Raw genomic sequence first — 20,992 nt, forward strand, 5'->3', positions numbered from 1 at the left:
TGACTACAACATTTCGGCTATTTTTTTCTGGGTACCCCCACCCCCAGGAAGTATCTTACCACTCCCTGCTTTGTGTAACATCTTTCCTGATAAAAACTTCTGAAGACCTCAAATGTTGGTCACAATATTGTGACTTTTTGGTCAGTCCTAGTGAATGTATTAAGGTAAAGGGACCCCTGATCATTAGGTCCAGTCGTGGCCAACTCTGGGGTTGCAGCGCTCATCTCGCTCTATTGGCCGAGGGAGCCGGCGTACAGCTTCCGGGTCATGTGGCCAGCATGACCCAGCCGCTTCTGGCCAACCAGAGCAGCTTGTTGAAATGCTGTTTACCTTCCCGCCTGAGCGATACCTATTTATCTACTTGCACTTTGACATGCTTTCGAACAGCTAGGTTGGCAGGAGCAGGGACCAAGCAACAGGAGCTCACCCGGGTCACAGGGATTCGAACCACCAACCTTCTGATCGGCAAGTCCTAGGCTCTGTGGTTTAAACGACAGCGCCACCCGCATCCCTGAATGTATTACCCAGTTGCAAACTCTGGATTCTGCCTCCTTATGAACCAACAAGGCTACCTTTGCTTTTTAAGTGATTTAACATTCTTTTAACTTTGGCAGAAGTATTAAACATTTTAATATTCCAAGTAAATAACAGGTTTTCATAGCATCATAGGTTTTGTCTGGAGTTGTTTTGGTCCTGCCAAAGATGTGGACACGTGAGGGTTAATCTGTGTCCCAAGGGTGTGCTATTGAGGAAATTGTCTTCATGTGGGTGATTGTGTAGTTTTTCCTTTCTTTTTCCTAAGCATTTCTGTTGCTCGCAATTATTACCACACAATATGTGGGTGAAAAGTCTGTTATGACTCCAGCATTCTCCAACCAGACACATCACCCATATAATGGGTGGTGATAATTTCTACACATAAATTAGAGTGTGTCTACACTGGTCGTGGTTGCTGTGGTTTTTTAAAGTGAGTATGTTCCATAGACTGAACTTACTAGCTCAAACTGTATGAGCATGAGACTCTGGTTAGAACTTCATGACCAGGTGCTTCATCTGAATAAGTTAGCATTTTGTTAAGAAAGAAAATAGGGAATTCCTTGCAAGTCGTTGCAAGGAACATAGTTCTATTCAAGTTTGTACCCAATGCATCAATTCCCTAAGTAAAGGTAGCAGTGGCGTAGTGTGGGTTGTCAGCACCCGGGGCAAGACAAGTAATTTGCACCCCCTAACCCGTGGATTTGCGCCCCCAACCCGTGGATTTGCGCCCCCTAACCCTAACCCCCAGATGTTGCGGCCGGTGCGGCCGGCCCCCCCTGCACCCCCACGCTACGCCACTGAAAGGTAGTGGCTATTGCTTCTCACTCATAAATGAAGTGCTTATGTATGTATGAATGCATGTATTCATAGTAGCAAATTTACTTGTCATTTGTGTCATGAGCCTCTTTGTTCCTCTGCTGATCTACGGAACAAGTACTACCATAGTCTTAGATTATCTATCAGGGACCAGCAGAATGTCTGTGTAAAACTGGGCTGTGATCCAAAATTGAGGGCTAATCCACTTACCTGTGCTTTCCAGAGGTATGGTCTGTGTCCACGCACCCATTTTATCACCCCCAAGCTTTCCCTGCAAAAACCCACTCTTGAAGCTTAATTGGAGCAGACATCAATCCATGGGAAATCCGAACTGCTGTTTGTTGCACTTTAGCTTTAAAGAGCAGGGTTTTGTGGGGAAAGCTTTGGGGCAAAAAAAAAGGGGGTGTGCTTGGACATGGAACTTTGACATGCAGAAATGTGCCTGGAAAGAGCAGGAAAAAGGTAAGTGTGGGTAAGCCCTGAATTCTACACTCTCAACCATAACGATTCATTACAGGAAATATTTTCCTGTTTCCCCTATGACCTAAGAAAAATTGAATAGGAATGATACAAAAACGTAAAGGTAAAGGGACCTCTGACCGTTAGTTTCCATAGTTAAACTATGGAACTTATTCCCCTGGGAGACAGTGGTGGCTGCCAACTTAAAGGTAAGGGGACCCCTGACCATTAGGTCCAGTCGTGAACGACTCTGGGGTTGCGGAGCTCATCTTGCTTTATTGGCCGAGGGAGCCGGCATACAGCTTCCGGGTCATGTGGCCAGCATGACTAAGCCACTTCTGGAGAACCAGAGCAGCGCACGGAAACGCCGTTTACCTTCCCGCCAGAGCGGTACCTATTTATCTACTTGCACTTTGACGTGTTTTCAAACTGCTGGGTTGGCAGGAGCAGGGACCGAGCAACAGGAGCTCACCCTGTCGCAGGGATTTGAACCGCTGACCTTCTGATCGGCAAGCCTTAGGCTCTGTGGTTTAGACCACAGCGCCACCCGCATCCTTTCAGGAATGAAGGTCGCCGCCTCCGTCTCCTGTCTATCCAGCGTGTCGTGGGCCCCCTTGGCCACTCCCCATGCGGGGAGCCGGGACGCGTCCGATTTCGCTCGCTCGCCCGCCCAAGGGGTCCCGGCCGAGGGGCCAGCCCTGGGGCGTGGCACGGGAATGCTGACCATGCCGACCCGTTACCCAATGGTCGAGGGCAGCTACCTCGTTGATCTTGCCAGTAGCATATGCTTGTCTCAAAGATTAAGCCATGCATGTCTAAGTACACACGGGCATTACAGTGAAACTGCGAATGGCTCATTAATTCAGTTATGGTTCCTTTGATCGCTCCCACCGTTCCTGGGAATGATCTAAGTGCCTTTAAAAATGAGATTCATGTCTGATATGGGAACATTTGTTTCCGCAACTGCAACAACAAAACGTTTTAAAGGAATCCTTAGAGGCCTGCCCTGAATAAACTGGCAATCAGTTCAATCATAAAAAAAAAAATTCACCTAAATCTCAACAACTTGGGAGGCACTATTCCTGCAGTTCCGCAGCACCACCTAGTCCTGTTTTCTTGGATTAATGTCATTTGTTGATGCGTGAGGATGTGGACAAGGTTTTGTTTTTTGTTTTTTTAATAATATTTATTCACATTTCCAAAAATACAAAAAATTAAAAGAATACAAAAACCAAAAAGATAGTAAAAAAAAAATAAAAAGAGAGAAAAAGACAAAGAAAAAAAGGGGGAAAAGATACAAATTCAAATTACATCCTCTCAATAACTTGTTTCTTGGACCTCCTCACACCTCCCTTTTTGTATTCTAATTTATTCATTGTTTCAGCAAATTCTTCCCATACTTCTCAATTTTTTATTTTAGTCATTTATCTTAGCAATCTATCTCAATTTACCATTAATTTCTTTGACTTTATCTTACCCTCAAAACCATAAACTTTTAAAAATTTAAACCATATTTATACTTAATCCCTTCAAGCCTTTCTGCTAAAACCAATTAATTCCTTTCCAACACATTCTGATAGTTCATTAGTATTACACGACGTCCCTTCTTCCTGGTTTCGGGTTGTGTCAGTCCTTTCTAGCCATTTAAATCCTGTCCATCAATCTGGTGTTCTGATGTCGGAGGCGGAAGTGGACAAGGTGTTTGGCAGCCTATTAACTGTTGCTCAACTTTCGCCGCTCCTAGCCAATAAACTGCTCCCGTAGGAGATTGATCTTCTGGCTTCATTTCCATTGAGTTTCTGTTCTGAGTTGGCCTGGATACAGACTTGGTTTCTCTGATGGATGACCCGTATTGGGACTAGGGAGTGTGACTCTTCTAATTCTCCTGGACCTCTAAGTGTTTTTCAGTGCTGGGGTAACCTCTCTGAGTGAAGCTGTCTGGGATCAAAATTGGGGGCAACGTATTTCATTGGTTCCACTTCTACCTCATTCTAGAATGGTAGTTGAGGGAGCTTATTATTACAGCAAATGATGTTGAAATTTATGCAAAATTGCATTTACATGAAATTGCTGGTGCTGAGTAAGATCACACAAAGATCTGAGGTGATATCAGTATCAAATTCTTATTTTTCACAAATGCCCCCCACAACACCTTAAAAAAGACTTGCCGCCTCATTCTTGCCTTCATCTATACCCCCACATGCTACCACCTAAAGTAGACCACTTTACACTGGCGCATGGCCACTGTGCTTCACCCGCTAGTAAACTTAAAACTGGATTACCACAATCTGTTGTACATGGGGCTGGCTTCTCAAAACTTAGAAAAAATTGTAAGTAAAAAAAACAACAGGTACCAGATTGCTGGCTGGGACTAATAGGATGGAACAGATCTTTCCAGTTCTTAAGCATCTTCTGGTCCATTTCTGCACATAATTTAAAGTGATGGCCATATCCTCTGAAGCCCTATGTTATAGATTATTGATGGATTGTACTTACTGGTCACTTTTTTTGAAAGTAGACTTAAAGAGACCTAGAATATGTTTTGTGTGCTGAGTCTCTTCAGGACTGACTGAGCCCACCTGAGCCTGTTCAAATGCTAAGATTATCTTCAGAGGGCCTACTCAGGGTCTCCCTGTCTTCGGAGGTTAGGTGGGTGGCATCCAGAGACGGTGTATGTGGTTCGGTTGTGACAACCTATTATGGAATGTTGTCTGCAGAGAGGCTGCTTTGGCAATGAACCGTTTGTTGACACCAGGTCAAAACTGAACGTTTTGCTCAGGCCTTTGACCATATAACAAGCTGATTTTTCTGCTAATGGCAACCATCTTAAGCTGTTGTGGGATATGTCTTTCTTGCCTTGCTGTTTCAAACCTTACTGTACAGTAAGCTGCTTTGAATATAGCAAAACTAAAGGGCGCATGGAATAAATGCTATGAAATTAAAAAAAAATTAAGTACTGTAGAATTTTATTTGATACAGATCTCCACCTTGTGGATATTTGGTGCCAGTACATATAAGCAACTGCCTTCTGCTGAATTGGTCTATCTACCCCAGTACCAATTACTGTGCTTGGAAGTGGCTCCACCAAGATATTGGACAGGATCTTTCCCAGCATGATTACCGTATTTTCCCGTGTATAAGACTATATTTTTTCCTAATTTTTTGAAGTTTAAAATAAGGCGTCGTCTTATACATGGATAGTGCCTAGTGAATTTTCTTTTTTTTTATATAATATTTTTATTAATTTTAAGAAATACAGAAAAAAGAATAAAGGATAGTTATAAGAAAATAGAGAAGAATAACAAATTTCCATATTCTTTTTCCATCAAATCTAAAGGACTTCCCCGCATCCTCCAAACCCTGCGTTCTCTGTCATATAAAACATCAGCAATTTGTTAACTTATTTCAAAACTTAATGTATCTTCCATTTTATCATGTTCCCTAATTTCAATTTTACTATAACCCAATTCTTGTATGCTTTGTATTAAACACAATAAAGTTATTTCATTACTTTACCTCTAAATCCTTGTGTCTTAATTTTCATTTCATTAACTTACATTTGCTGAAGCTAGAGTTTCCTAAAAGGTGCATTTTTTTTTAACATTCATACAGCTTATAGTGTTTTTTCAAATAGTCCTTAAACTTTTTCCAGTCCTCCTCAATTGTTTCTTCTCCCAAGTCTCGGATTCTGCCAGTCATTTCAGCCAATTCCATATAGTCCATCAACTGTGATTGCCATTCCTCCAGCGTGGGTAAATCTTGTGTCTTCCAATATTTTGCAATCAGGATCCTTGCTGCTGTGGTAGCGTACATGAAAAAGGTTCTGTCCTTCTTAAGCACTCTCTGGTCCACCATGCCCAGAAGGAAGGCCTCTGGTTTCTTAGGTAAGGTAAATCTCAGTACCTTTTTTAGTTCATTATGGATCATTTCCCAGAAGGCCTTCACTTTCGGGCAGGTCCACCAGAGATGAAAGAATGTCCCTTCCGCCTCTCTACATTTCCAACATTTATTGTTAGACAGATGGTATATCTTAACTAGTTTGACTGGGGTCATGTACCACCGGTATACCATTTTCATAATATTTTCCTTCAAGGCAGTGCATGCCGTAAATTTCAAACCGGTGTTCCATAACCTTTCCCAGTCTACAAACATAATGTTATGCCCCACATCCTGCGCCCATTTTATCATGGCGGATTTGACTGTCTCGTCCTGTGTATTCCACTTAAGCAGCAAGTTATACATTCTCGAAAGTAGTTTATTTTTTGGCTCTAACAATTCAGTCTCTAGTTTCGATTTTTCCACCTGGAATCCAACCTTTTTATCTATTTTAAAGACCTCCTGAATTTGCGCATAGTGCAGCCAATCTCGCACCTTAGTTTTCAGTTTTTCCAAGCTCAGCAACCTCCAATTGTCTCCAATTTTTTCAATTATTTCCCAGTATTTAGGCCAATGGGCCTCCATGTTAAGTCTCTTACGTGCCTTGGCCTCCACCGGTGAGAGCCACCTCGGAGTCTTACTCTCCAATAAGTCTTTATATTTTGTCCAGACCATCAAAATTGCTCTTCTGACAATATGATTTTTAAACAATTTGTGCACTTTAACCTTGTCATACCACAAATATGCATGCCACCCAAACGCATTGTCAAACCCTTCCAGATCTAGGACGTCAGTGTTCTCCAGTAAAATCCAATCTTTCAACCAGCAGAAGGCTGCAGACTCATAATATAACCTCAAGTCTGGCAGGGCAAATCCCCCTCTTTCTTTCGCATCAGTTAATATTTTAAACTTTATTCGGGGCTTTTTGCCCTGCCAAACAAACTTAGAAATATCCTTCTGCCACTTTCCAAAACATTCCACCTTGTCCACGATCTGTAGGGCCTGGAACAAAAATAACATTTTCGGCAATACATTCATCTTTACAGCAGCTATTCGGCCTAACAAGAAAAGTTTCAATCTTGACCATGTTTCCAGATCTCTTTTGATTTCCGACCAACATCTCTCATAGTTATCTTTAAACAAATTCAAATTTTTGGAGGTCAGATACACCCCTAGGTATTTTACTTTTTTAACCACATTCAACTCCGTTTCTTTAGAGAACTCATCTGTTTCTGTAACTGTCAAATTTTTTGCTAAAACCTTGGTTTTTTGCTTATTTAACTTAAACCCCGCCACCCGACCAAAATCAGAAATTAATTCTAACACTCTTTTAGTACTGGAGACTGGTTCCTGTAATGTTAATACCAAGTCGTCTGCAAATGCTTTCAATTTATATTGTTTCACTCCGACCTCAATTCCTTGGACCAACCGGTCCTTTCTAATCATGTTTAGCAACACCTCCAAAACTGAGATGAACAATAGGGGGGATAGGGGGCACCCCGACGTGTCCCTTTTTCAATTTTAAACTCCTCTGTCACCACATTGTTTACTATCAATTTAGCTTTTTGTTCTGTATAGATTGCTTCTATACCATTTTAAAAAACCCCGCCCCACTCCCATCCCTTCCAAATTTTTCTTCATGAACATCCAAGAAATATTATCAAAGGCCTTCTCTGCATCAATAAAAATTAAGGCCGCTCTAGTGTTAAGATTTGTTTGTAGAAGTTCCAAAATGTCAATAATGTTTCTTGTGTTGTCAAACAAATGCCTACCAGGGAGAAAGCCAGCCTGGTCCTTATGGATCACTTCATTTAATACTTTTTTAAATCTACTTGCCAGAATATCTGCAAAAATTTTGTAATCCACGTTTAGGAGTGAGATGGGGCGGTAATTCTTAAGTTGAGTCTTTTCAGTTTCTAGTTTAGGTATCAATGTGATGAAAGCTTCTTTCCACGTTTCCGGTGCCTTCCTTCCCTCCATAATCTGGTTGCAAACCTCCATCAAGGGTTGTATCAAATAATCCTTTAAAACTTTATAATATTTGGAGGTTAGACCATCAGGGCCTGGAGACTTGCCCAATTGAAGATTCTGAATGGCACTTTCAATTTCTTGCTGTGTGATGTTACAATTCAGGTTTGTTCTCATTTCCAGGGGTATTTTTTGTAATCCATTAGTTTTAAGAAATTGATCCACCTCGGAAGCTTTTTGCGGCCCTTGTGAGTAGAGTTCTTTGAAATATCTCTGGAAACACTTTCTAATTTCCTCGGGTTTCTGAACCATTCTCCCTTCAATCTCTAGATTTGTAACTGTGTTAAGCTTTTGTCTCTTTTTCAACTGCCAGGCTAGCAGTTTCCCACACTTATTCGCTGATTCAAAGGATCTTTGTTTCATTTGTTTAATTTTCCATTCCACCTCTTGATTTATCAATTTTGAATATTGCGCCTGGAAAAATTTCACTTCTCTTAACACATCCTTCGACTTAGGCCTAGATCTTAATTTTTTCTCTCCTTCTCTTATTTTCTCCAATATCTTCTCCTTCTTTTCATTCCAGAGCCCTTTCTTAATCGTATTTTGTTGTATTAGAAACCCTCTCATAACTGCCTTGCTTGCGTCCCAGATTATTCTTTTTTCCACAGTGGTATTTAAATTTATCTCAAAATAGTCCTTTAAAGTTTTTTGGGCCTTCTTAACAATCTCCTGATCTCTTAATATAGTGTCATTCATTTTCCATCTGAAGGATCCGGTTGTATTTAGTCTCAATTCCACTTTCAAAGCATTATGGTCGGAGCAGGTTTTTGGGCAGATTTCCACTTTTCTAGTCTTAGGTGCCAGTCCTCTAGTTGTCCATATTTGGTCGATTCGTGTCCATGTCAGATGAGCTTCGGAAAAGAAAGTCCCTTCTTTCCCTAGAGGGTTCTTAGCCCTCCATATGTCGATTAAGTCCATATTGTCAGTCATTTCAAAAAAGGTTTTAGGTAGTCTGCCATCTTTCGATATGTTGGCACTTTGTGACTTATCCATGTTTACAGACACAACCCCATTCATATCACCCAACATAATGATGTTATTATAGTCCAAGTAATCCAGCATAGTCTCATGCAGCTTCCTGAAGAATTCCGATTTTCCCTCATTTGGAGCATATATTCCTAATATCAAAAATTTTTCTCCTTGTATCTGTATTTCAATCGCCAAAGTTCGGCCATGTTCATCTTTAAATAAGAATTTCGGTGACAAGCTCTCCTTTGCATATATCACCACTCCTCTTTTCTTAACTTTATCCGAAGAAATAAATTCCTGGCCTAGTCTTTTATTAATTAGCACTTTTCTGTGGAGCCTTGTCACATGTGTTTCTTGTAGGCAGATAACATCCAATTGTTCCTTTTTCAAAATGTGAAAAACTTTCCTTCTTTTTTCCGGGGAATTTCCGCCATTTATGTTCCAACTGAGAAGCTGCAGAGACATCCTGATTCAATTGACGGGTCCTACAATGGGGTGTCTAAGTTTCCCTCCGATCCCGGAGGAGGTAGTGCTGGTCCAGATCCAGGTGGTATGACTCTTGAAGGTGGTCCCGGTGGTGGTGGAGGCCAAGAAGCTGCAGCTCCTTTTTGCAGGTCCTCCTCGTGGTCGTGTAGGAACTTCTGCTGGTCTTCAGGTGATTTAATTTTTATTTTCCTTCCTTTGTAAGTAAATGAAAGTCCTTGTGGAAACTCCCACCTATAAGGAATTCCGTTGTGTCTCAACAGTTTAGTCAGGTCTATATAGGTAGTCCTAAGTTCCAAGAGATATTTGGGTATATCTCTGTAAATTTCCGCCCTTGTGCCTTCTATCTCCAAAGATTTCTTGAAATGTAGGCCTAAAATCTTATCCCTCTCTTCTCTTGATCTCAGAATAACTAAGCAGTCTCTGGACTTGTCTTTCTTTACAGATTTTCCCAGTCTAAAGGCTGTCACAATTTTAAAGTCCTTTTCTTCCTCGATTCCCCAGAATTTGGAGAACAAAAGTGTCAGAAATCCCTCTAGATTGTCTTTCTCCAGTTCCGGGATAGCCCTTATCCTGAGGTTGCTTTCTTTACTTTTCAATTCAACCAATGACAGGTAGGCTTGTTGTTCCCCTACCTGTCTTTTCAGAGGCCTTACTTCCCCTTTAACTTCATCAACCTTTATATTCGCCTGTTCTGCTTTTTGGTTGGCTTCCACAGCTAATTTGTAGTTCTCAGCCGTAGCTCCTTGCAGTTTTTCAATCGCCTGGGTGTGCTGCGAAACCTGTTCAGTTAATCTGCCAATAGAGGATGTAGCTTGGTCAATTTTTGATGTTTGATTGTCCACTTTTTGATTTAAAACTGCCAGTTGTTCCAAAATTTGTTTCAAAACTGTTTCAGATCCTCCAGTTGCCATATCTTCTGTAGCAGGCTGTACAAATTCCACCTCCTGTGCTGTCAGCACAGTTGGGACGGATGATCTACGATGATGAGTTAAAGTTGTTTGCGTAAGTTGCCCAGATTTTTTCTCTTTTTCTTTATCTTTAGCTTTAGCTGCTCTTGTTCTCCCTGAGCCGCTCATTCCACACCTGCCTCTGTTCAAGGTCAAATGATCTTTTGTCCCATGAGAAAGACGAGTCCAAAGTATAAACAATTAAACCACAAAGAATTTCAATAAAGTTCAATTCCCAGGCCACTATACTTCCACAATCCTCTAGGGGGAGTATTTCAAAATTTCAAAGAAGGAAGGAACTATTTTCTGCCATTGAAGTTCCTATATTCCCCATGTTAAATTTTTGTAATTCCGGTGCACAAAAGGAAGGTTTCCAAAGCTTCCAGTTTCTTAAACTCCAGCCACAAGGTGTCAAAGGAGGTCTCAGCAACAATGTTAAACGTTAATATCTCAGTCCATGCAACAGTTTAAGTCTCTGCTACAATGTCGTCAGTTTGACAGCAGTTTGACAGTTCTCTTCTATACACTGGCAGCCCGATGACGGGATTACCCCTTTTAATTCCGTTTAGCTCAAAAATAGGGGGACAGTTCCAAAAGGCAAAAGTCCATAAATTTCACAATTCTTTCCCTTTTCTCCTCAAAGGTACACAGTCTATCAATGCACTCTTTCCTCCACTTTTACAGTCCCTTTTAAACACTTCAGCTCGCTTCAGAGCCCTTGCTTTGGTCTAATTAGCAGAGTCGGGAGGCGGACTTCCTGTTACTCGCCTCCCGTTTTCAGCCGAATTTCTCCAATTTGGTTAAAGATTTAAACCCTTTACTCATGGGTATGTTGCTCCAAATTCGATGTTTTCAAGAAGAAAGGTCGGCGCTCATCAGCAGCAGCGCGGCTTTGCATCCACGAAAAGAGCGATGAACTCACAGCGCCGCTCCCCCTTTCACGTTCCGGAGCCTCTTACGAGGCTCCTTCTCCGCTTCTGGGGGGGCTCCAGGCGCCCGCCGAGTCCCACGGCCGCAGGCTCGCTCTGCCTGCGGTTTTTCTTGGTGGGTCTCCGCTTTGCCGTAGCGGACGACCCTTTTTCGCGGAGCCCCTCTTCACAGCGCGAAGAGGACCGCCATTGCTGTTTCGCGCCGCCTTCGGAAGCCTCAGTGCCTAGTGAATTTTCTTGAGTCACTGAAAAATATGGTATATGAAATCTTTTTAATTGCATATACCCCATATTAAACTGCAGACCTTATGCATTCAAGCTGTCAAATCATGTGCCCTATCACTCATTTCTCTCTTTCCATCCTAATCTTCCTGGTGTCAAATTTTATGAAGTCCCAACTCTCTCCCCTTCCTGCCTCACACAAATTCAGCAACGCTGCCTAGCTTACAGATCTTCAGCACCTACATATCTCCAGCACGAATAAAGCCTGTGTTGGCTCTCTCTTCTGGCTCCTGCACACGCCTCTCATCTCATCCTGGTCCCCAGCCTACTTTATAAAGGGCAACAGGGACAAGTAAAAGATTTACCGTATTTCTCACTCTTTAAGACGCACCTAGTTTTTGGAGGAGGAAAACAAGAAAAAAAAAAAATATTCTGAATCCCAGAAGCCAGAACAGCAAGAGGGATCTGACTTCTGGGATAGACTCTTGCTGTCCTGGCTTCTGGGATAGCCGCACGCAGCCTCTCCCGGGCAGCGGGAGGAAGGCTCCCCCAAGAGCCATGCTTCCTTTAAAGAGTGCGCGGAGTGTGTGTGTGGCTCTTGGGGGCTTTTCCCCAAAGAGGGAGAAGGGCAGCCCTTCTCCCACCTCGGGGAAAAGCCCCCAAGAGCTGCACACACGCTCTGCAGGGCTCTTTAAAGGGAGCACTGAGCCTCTCGCCTGCATTTGCTCCATAAGACACACACACATTTCCCCTTACTTTTTAGGAGGGAAAAGTGCGTCTTATAGAGTGAAAAATACGGTGTAAGGAAAGACTTGGTTCCCAGTTGCTCTAGAGCAGGGACGTCCAACAGGTCGATCGGTATTTACTGGTAAATCCCCTCGAGGTTTTGGTAGATTAATTTATTGTTTATATCCCAACTTTCTTCCAACAAGCTCAAAGTGTCACACATGGTTCTCCCTCTCCTCATTTTATTCCCACAACAGCCCTGGGAGATTGTAAAGGCTGAGAGACAGTGACAAGGCCAAGGTCACCCAGTGAACTTCATGGTTAAGTGAGGACTAGAACAGATACCAATAAATGAATCTGAATTAATCCACTGCCTTAGGCCACAGTAACAGTTCTTCTATGCTAATGTTTTAATTGTTTTATGACTTGCAGTGATATTATTTTGACTGTTATATGTAAATCACTTCGATAATAAACCCATCAATCCCTTTTGTGTCTTAACAAAAGCACAGCTGTTCTTGTAATGAATCATCTATCTATTCAATCTAATTTGAAGTAGCTCTTTCCAAAATTAATTCTAACTTGGAGTAAGATGTCAGATGAGTGCAGTGCAAAACTAATCCTGATTATGTTTTTCTTCCAGATATGAGCAAAGAAATGGCTGAAAATCTCTTCAGTGACTGTAAGTTTAAATCCCTCTTATTAGTTATAAGAAATGCAGTAATGCTTTTGAAGACATTTCTAAGCTACCCATGGGGACCAGGTCTTTGACCAATCCAGCAAAGTATAAATTGGGCTTATTAGGAGCTCATAAGGGTGATTCTCTGAAAGAGGTGGAGAAATATTCTCTGTCCCCCTTGAGGATTGGCCTTCTCATACAGTAAGAAGCAGGGCCAGGCTGCTGATTGGCTCCTCCATCAAAGGTGAGTGAATGAGAATCATAAAGATTGGCTCTGCCCGCTCTTTTGTCCTCTTCTTCTGCTTGTAATTGAAATGATTTTACTCAGAAAATGAATTTTCCTTAGTTCATATTCCCTGCTAAAGGTGCATAGCACAAAAGCCCCTGAACTATTTGTCTACAGTTTGGTAGGGCTATTAAGGCATCTTTCTCAGGTCTGCAATTGCCCACAAAACAAGAGATTAAACTATTCTTTTTTTGTTATCCATCTCATATTGTAATGGTGGCTTTTGAAGTAAAACGATTGAAGCTAACCTTCTGAAAATTGATGGGATTTATGGCTTTGGAAGGGGCAGCCTTGCCTGCAAATTTCTTCCAATTCTGCCCCAAAATAAGAAAAAAGTTGTGAATTTCTTATGTGTGTGTGAAAACCCATTTTAGAAGTGTGCTGCACAAAAGCCTCTGGCTCTATTTGCCTGTAATTTGGTATGCTTTATTCACATGGGGTGGGGCTACCATGCCTGCAAATTTCATACACTTACGTCAAAAGGGGGAAAAGTTATAACCAGTTTTTGATTCCCCAATAATGAATATGAGGAGGTTAAATAAAGTGCACTAAAACTCCCAAGCTAAGTTGAGCAGCCTCTGGGTTGATCTGAGCCAAACCAGGCTATTTTACAAAGTCCCAAACTGAGGTTTGAACACAGTATTGAGGTTGATGCACTTTCCTACCAGAAACAAACCCTAACGGATATGGCTTGTTTATCTATTTATGTCCAGAAACGGCCTCTGTTTTCTACATAATAGCAAACTGAAGTTGTATGGTTTGATTAATCAATGATGACATTCTAGGCTAAATAGGCAAAATAAAAACGGACAAATGGCTGGCTCTGGATGATTTCCATCCAGGTTCAAAGAACTCAAATGTGAAATTGTTGATCTTCTAACAAAAAAAAAGCGTAAATTGATCCTCCATGCCTGAGAACTGGAAAGTAGCCAACGTAACACCAATTTTTTAAAAGGGATACAGGGGGCATCCTGAAAATTACAAGCCAGTTAGCTTAATGTCTGCATGGGAAAACTGGTGGAAAGTACCATTAAAGATAAAATAAGTAAGCATATAGAAGAACAAGCATTGCTGAAGCAGAATCTGCATGACTTCTATAATATAAAACTATTAAGAGTTATTTGAGAGTGTAAACAAGCATACAGAAAGAGGGAACCAGATGGAATAGTGCGCTTGGACTTTCAAAAAGCTTCTGGCAAGGTACTACACGAAAGATTCCTGTGTAAGCTTAGCAGTCATGGAATAACAGAGTTTCTCTTGTGGATCGGGAACTGGTTAAGTAGCAGGAAGCAAGGAGCAGTTACAAAGGACAGCTCTCAAAATGGAGGGCTGTAGAAAGTGGAGTCTGCTGCTGATTTTATCTTATTTTTGCAGCCATTTCTAAAGTTGTTGCAAGCTACGCCGAGCACTGTGGCTCAGAGGAGGAATCTAAACACTTCAAATAAGTGAAATGCATTTGTATTAAAGAAAATTATCTTTATTACTACCTGAGAGCCAACCTGCCATATGCACATATCATTTCTGCTTGGGATAAGCACCATGATCTAAGTGTTTGGTTTAATGAGGTACTGAATACATATTTTGACTGTGGTAAATTTGCAGAGCCTAACAAGAAAGAGTACTGAAGTATATAGAATTTTGTGGGCTCACGGTGCCATACAGAGTCTGAATTAGGAGCATGTGGCAAAACTGACCCAGGTTTTGAAAGAAGGCCCCAGTAAAGATGGATGTCTTTCCCTCCCAATGATTTTATGATCAGTATACACCTAGACAGATCGGCAGGCGTATTTCATAAACCTCAACATCTACCTTTCTCTTGACATTAACAGTCTGTGGGCTTCGATATAACAGATCAACAGTCTCTCCAAGAGTAACTGGAGGAGTTGAAATCTCGGGGTCTGGAGAGTGGCCATGGCAGGCCAGTCTCATGCGGAATAACATCCATCGTTGTGGTGCAACGCTGATCAGTAACACGTGGCTTGTGTCTGCAGCTCATTGCTTCAAAGAGTAAGTTTTCAACTGGAATAAGAAATGTATGTACTGGTTGAATTATAAAGCTAAGCTCTCTGATGACATGAGAGATCTCTTGCTGACTTGTTGAGAACATATGAAGCTGCTCATCTAGCTTACCTTGTGGAAGGATGTCCCTGGGGAGAGAACAGATGGGCTCTGGCTGTTGCTTTACCAGCTTCTTTACCAGTTGCTGCTGTTCCCCATTACTGTGACATTTTAGTGTTTTATTGTGATTGATACAGTGGTACCTCGCAAGACGAAATTCATTCATTCTGCGAGTTTTTTTGTCTTGCGAAGCACGGATTTTGGAAAAGCTTCAAAAATCACCAAAGTCTTCAAAAACCTCAAAAAAGGCAACCACACCTCGTGCTATGAGTTGCTCCTCGAAGTCAAGTTGCAACTGCACCCCCTGAATGCACCCTGGGTATTAACGGTTTTAAGAAAAAGGAAACAAACTTGCAAGATGTTTTCGTCTTGCGTAGCAAGCCCATAGGGAAATTCGTCTTGCGAAGCAACTCAAAAAACGAAAAACTCTTTCGTCTTGCGAGTTTTTCGTTTTACGAGGCATTCGTCTTGCGAGGTACCACTGTACTTTTACTTGAGGAACTTATCTGTCATCAGTGCACAGGACATTATGTTAAATTAAGCGGGTGGCATTGTGGTCTAAACCACTGAGCCTCTTGGGCTTGCCAATCAGGTCAGCAGTTCGAATCCCCACAACAGGGTGAGCTCTTGTTGCTGTCCCAGCTTCTGCCAACCTAGCAGTTTGAAAGCACACCAGTGCAAGTAGATAAATAGCTGTGGTGCAGTGGCATAGCGTGGGGGTGCAGGGGGCCCGGCTGCACCGGGCGCAACATCTAGGGGTTAGGGTTAGGGGGCGCAAATTCACGGGTTAGGGGGCGCAAATTACTTGCCTTGCCCCGGGTGCTGACAACCCACGCTACGCCACTGCTGTGGTGGGAAGTTAAAAAGTCATGTTGTTCCATTGCGCCAGAAGTGGTTTAGTCATGCTGGCCATATTACCCAGAAAGCTGTCTGTGGAAAACGCCGGCTCCCTCAGCCTGAAAGGGAGATGAGTGCTGCAATCCCATTCTCACCTTTGACTGGACTTAACCACCCAGGGGTCCTTTATCTTTTATCTTTCCTTATGTTAAACTACCAACTGCCACCTTTAAGCTGGTCTCTGGGCTATGCTAAAATGCATATTCTTGTGCACACTTTTCTTATCTGTTCCCTATTGTGATCCTCAGATGAAGGGTGGTATAGAAATTTAATAAATAACAATTACTGTATTTTTTCATGTATAAGACTAGGGTTTTCCACCTAAAAAATAATGTCAAAAATTGGGGGGGGGGGGTCTTATACACGGATAGTAAAATACACGATTTTTTCTTAAATCCGAGTCCCCCAAAATAGGGGGTGTCTTATACATGGGGGCGTCTTATATACGGAAAAATACAGTAACTTTATTGAGTTAACTTGATTGTTTTGTTTGTGAACCAAACCATTCTTGAAATGAAAGGTGGTATACAAATTATTTTATTAAATAAAATTAATAGCATTGCCCAGAGTTGTCTACTTTGACCCAGTAGACAACACTGGGCTATTCATTTTATCTCCAGAAACTCAGGCAGTAGTCTTTTCCAGCACACGATCCTTTTTAGCTGGAGATGCCAACCACTGAAATTGAGACCTTCTGCATGCTGAGCATGTATCCTCCCATGAGCTATAGCTCATCCACAGCATAACAGTAGAACAAGACTTTGTATAAAAATCAGAAGGAACAAAAGGGGTGTATTATTGCAGTGAACTCAAAGGCCCAACCTACAGGTGAAGTTTATTTGCATGAATCCCAGCTCCCACTTTGTTTTTACCAAAAGCAGCTGCTGCAGGGTTGTACTTTTGATCTAAGCCTACCTTGTTCCTGACACCTACCTGTGATAGCTGGGGAACAAGAATGAATGGAAGTAAGAGCTGCCATTTCCCTCACCTTACTGGTCTTTCACTCAACACTGCAGTCTCTGCAACTGCTTTTGATTTAAAAACACTGCTGCCACATTAGGGGAAAATTCAGAACAGTGAACCGAATTGTAAAATTCGGTTTATGAACTTAATCTGTTCCAGAAGTCTGTACTTAAACCGAAACCATTCTTAAACTGAGGCACGCTTTCCCTAATGAGGCCTCCCTTCCACCGTTCGGCTTCCGTTCGTAGACCAAAGTAAAGTTCGCTAACTGGAACACTACTTCTGGTTTTGCGGAATTTGCATACCGAATAGTTCGTAAAAAGGGCTGTTCGTAAACCGAGGTACCACTGTAATTGGGGATCAGCTGATATCAGAAAAATGACTTACCCACAACAGTGATTACTCCAGGCATAGGCAAACTCAGCCCTCCAGATGTTTTGGGACTACAATTCCCATCATCCCTGACCACTGGTACTGCTAGCTAGGGATCATGGGAGTTGTAGTCCCAAAACATCTGGAGTGCTGAGTTTGCCTATGCCTGGATTACTCCATGCCAAGGTAACTCAAATTCTAAATATAGTATATAAATTAAGCACATATGTACATTTCTACTTTGTACAGCTTCATCTGCTTTCAGTTTTTGGGTGTGGGAAAAGGGGTTGGAGTGGTGGTAGCTGTCAAGAAAGGGGGACTATGGGGACAGCCTAGAGTATGGCCTTACCTAGAAATACATGTAGAGATCCAACAGTGGACTCACAATATTGTGTTTTCTTTGTAACGCTAATGTGAATGTAAGTATTGGAAGGGAAGAATCAGTGGGAGAGGGATGCATAACCTTCTCCCCTCTTGAGAATTATCATCTGTAAATAACATCTCCTCCCTCTGCCACATTTATACTGCTCTTCTCTAGTTGGGCTCTCAGCTGGGAGATCCGATTTGCCAAGCAGAACCTGGCAGGCATGGGAAGGGTTAAGCAACCTCTCCTCCTGCCCACTAATGTTCTTTTAAAAATCCTCTCCCAGTTTTTGTATTAGCTCATCACATATTGATTTGGGGGCATGTGTACTGACAAAGAGTACTCAGAATCAGGGAGTCAGATATGAATAGCAATGGGAGAAGGAGAAATAGCAGCTTGTTCAGGGAAATAACACACCACCAACCAAAGTGGAGGTCCTTCTCAAATCCTTTCACAGATGTGTCTTCCCAATAATAATAATAATAATAATAATAATTGTTTTTTATAGCCTGCCCTCCCCAGCCAAGGCCGGGCTCAGAGCGGCTAACAAGCAATAATAAAAACAAGTTGAATGAATACAACTCAAAAACAAGATTAAAATACAACATTAAAATATTGAAACATTAAAATATTAAAATTCAGCCTCATCACAGGAGGAGAAAGGAAAAATAATAATAATAATAATAATAATAATAATAATAATAATAATAATAATAATAAAATTTATTTATATCCCGCCCTCCCCAGCCGAAGCTGGGCTCAGGGCGGCTAACAACAATCAAAATAGTCCAACATTCTAAAAACATTCATTATAAAATTAATTAAAATGAAATTAAGATCAAATTAATGGCAACCATCAAGCAAAATTCTGGGCAGATTGCCAGAGGAGGGGGTCAGGCTGCACCCTGACCAAAGGCCTGGTGGAACAGCTCTGTCTTGCAGGCCCTGCGGAAAGATGTCAGGTCCCGCAGGGCCCTAGTCTCTTGTGGCAGAGCGTTCCACCAGATTGGAGCCGCAGCCGAGAAGGCCCTGGCTCTAGTTGAGGCCAGCCTAACCTCTCTGTGGCCTGGGATCTTTAGGATGTTTTTATTTGCAGACCGTAAATTTCTCTGTGAGGCATACCAGAAAGAGGGGGAGGGAATCAAATTGGCTCCAAACCAAAGGCCAGACAGAACAACTCTGTCTTACAGGCCCTGCGGAAAGAAATCAGATCCTGCAGGGGCCTGGTCTCATGAGGCAGAGCGTTCCACCAGGCCGGAGCCAGTGTTGAAAAGGCCCTGGCTCTGGTTGAAGCTAATCTAACTTCCTTAGGGCCTGGGACCACTAGGGTGTTGCTATTCATGGACCTTGAGGCTCTCCGGGGGGCATACCGGGAGAGGCGGTCCCGTAGGTACGAGGGTCCTAGGCCATGAAGGGCTTTAAAGGTCAAAAGCAGCACCTTAAATCTGACCCTGTACTCCACCGGGAGCCAGTGCAGCTGGAAAAGCACCAGGTGAATATGCTACCATGGCAGAAACCCCGTAAGGAGGTCTAGACGCCGCTCACATACTTCCAAGGCCTTGTGTGACTGTGAGGATTGTAGCTTGTTGCTTTGCATTTTCTTTAGGAAAGATGAAAACAACAAAGAATCTCAAAATGCCGATTGGTAACATCATAATCAGTTCATCAGGAGCTAGAATACATGTAGCCCTTCTCTGCTTTCTCTTGGAGTGTAGTCTTTCTATTGTGGATCTGCGTATGAACAAGTTCAGCAATGTTGGGATTCGCTCTAATCTGTTGCTTCTTTTCAGTTCCAGTAACCCACGCTTATGGACTGTTAGCTTTGGAACCTATCTGACACCTTCACTACTTGTACGGCCTGTCAAGACCATTATAGTTCATGAAAAGTACCGTTATCCAGCCCATGAATATGACATTGCTGTCCTGCAGCTGGCTAAACGTGTGGAATTCACAAATGCTGTTCATCGGGTTTGCCTTCCAGATGCAAGTGAGAGGATTCCATATAATATAGATGCTGTTATTACAGGGTGGGGAGCAATGAGTGATGATGGTAAGCACATCTACTTAGAAGAAGACAGTATTTCATATGATAAGATTAAGGGTAGGGGTGGGAACGTATCTTTCGTCAGTGTTAAGATTTAAGGAGAGGAAGACAGGGATAGATTCTTTTTTGCACAGGAGATTATGTTAAATTACCAATTCCATCTTTAAACCGGCCTCTGGGCTATGCTGAAAATCCATGTTCACACTTCCCTACTCCATCTAATTGTACATGCAGTTTTTTGAACCTTGTACAGGGAGTGGCCAGGCAGGGAGCAGGGGAGTGATAGCAGATTGCTGAGAGCTGCTGGTTTCTGTGGAGATGAGAAAATGGAGTAGGGAAGAAAATGATAATTGTAGAAGGGCAAAAACCCCTCCCCCAAGTTGTCAAACGAGAGAAAAGGAAGATGAAGAGAAGATGAAATAAATCTTCGCTTGAGTGGAAGGAGAAATCATGGAGCCTAGAAGGGAAAGGCTCAACTGCAGAGACACAAATATCTTCCCCCTTAAATCTCTTACATTCATGCAAGTTTAAGCAGCTGTGGCTAATCTTATATGACACACCATAAAAGTTTATTCTATGCCTTGCCTTACCTAGAGGAAAATTATTTGATGCACTGATGAATATTTTCCGTTTAGGTGAAACTCCTAATGTTCTTCAAGAAGCAACAGTAAAACTCATAGACTCCAACACTTGTAATAGAAAAGAAGTGTACAATGGGGCCATAACACCTGGGATGATATGTGCTGGGTACCTGGAAGGAGGAGTAGATTCCTGTCAGGTATGTCCACTCTCATCTGATAAAATTAATCGCCTGTAAGCAAAGGTGACATTCCTGTGGGAAGAATATGTTTAAAGGAACATCACTTCCTGGTTTTGAGTACAGTCATACCTTGGGTTGCGAACGCTGTGGATTGTGCATTTTCGGGTTACGGACTGCGCTGAATCTGGAAGTACCAGAACGGGTTACTTCTGGGTTTCGGCGCTTGTGCATCTGCAGAAGCGCAAAATGAGGTCAAGCGCATGCGCAGAAGCGCCGAATCGCGTCACGCGCATGTGCAGACACAGCGTTTCAGGTTGCAAACGCTTCAGGTTGCAAACGTGCCTCCCGCACGGATCACGTTCGCAACCCGAGGTATGACTGTATTAGAAACCTTCCTCAATGCCCCATACTTACTCTTATTTATTAAAAAATATATTTATAACCTGTCCTTCATTAATACAGATACCAGGGCGGGGTATAGAACACAAAATAAAAGCAATCAATGAAATAAGCA

General features: G+C 42.3%; 1 protein-coding gene across 2 annotated transcripts in view; it reads left to right on the plus strand.

Annotated features, from left to right (window-relative positions):
• Window positions 1–20,992, plus strand: part of LOC310830074 (transmembrane protease serine 11B-like protein) — an 80,466-nt gene that overhangs the window by 54,665 nt on the left and 4,809 nt on the right. For both annotated transcript variants that reach the window (XR_014557472.1, XM_083709588.1), the window contains exons 6-9: window positions 12,639–12,677; window positions 14,790–14,967; window positions 19,465–19,724; window positions 20,354–20,496. Coding sequence is in view for 1 of the 2 variants with exons in the window: in XM_083709588.1 (XP_083565714.1) it covers window positions 12,639–12,677; window positions 14,790–14,967; window positions 19,465–19,724; window positions 20,354–20,496 (620 nt within the window). In the remaining variant the exon portion in view is untranslated. The remainder of the gene's footprint in view (window positions 1–12,638; window positions 12,678–14,789; window positions 14,968–19,464; window positions 19,725–20,353; window positions 20,497–20,992) is intronic.

This window comes from Podarcis gaigeae (genome assembly GCF_964106915.1).
Source record: "Podarcis gaigeae genome assembly, chromosome: 13".
NCBI classification, from domain to species: Eukaryota; Metazoa; Chordata; class Lepidosauria; order Squamata; family Lacertidae; genus Podarcis; species Podarcis gaigeae.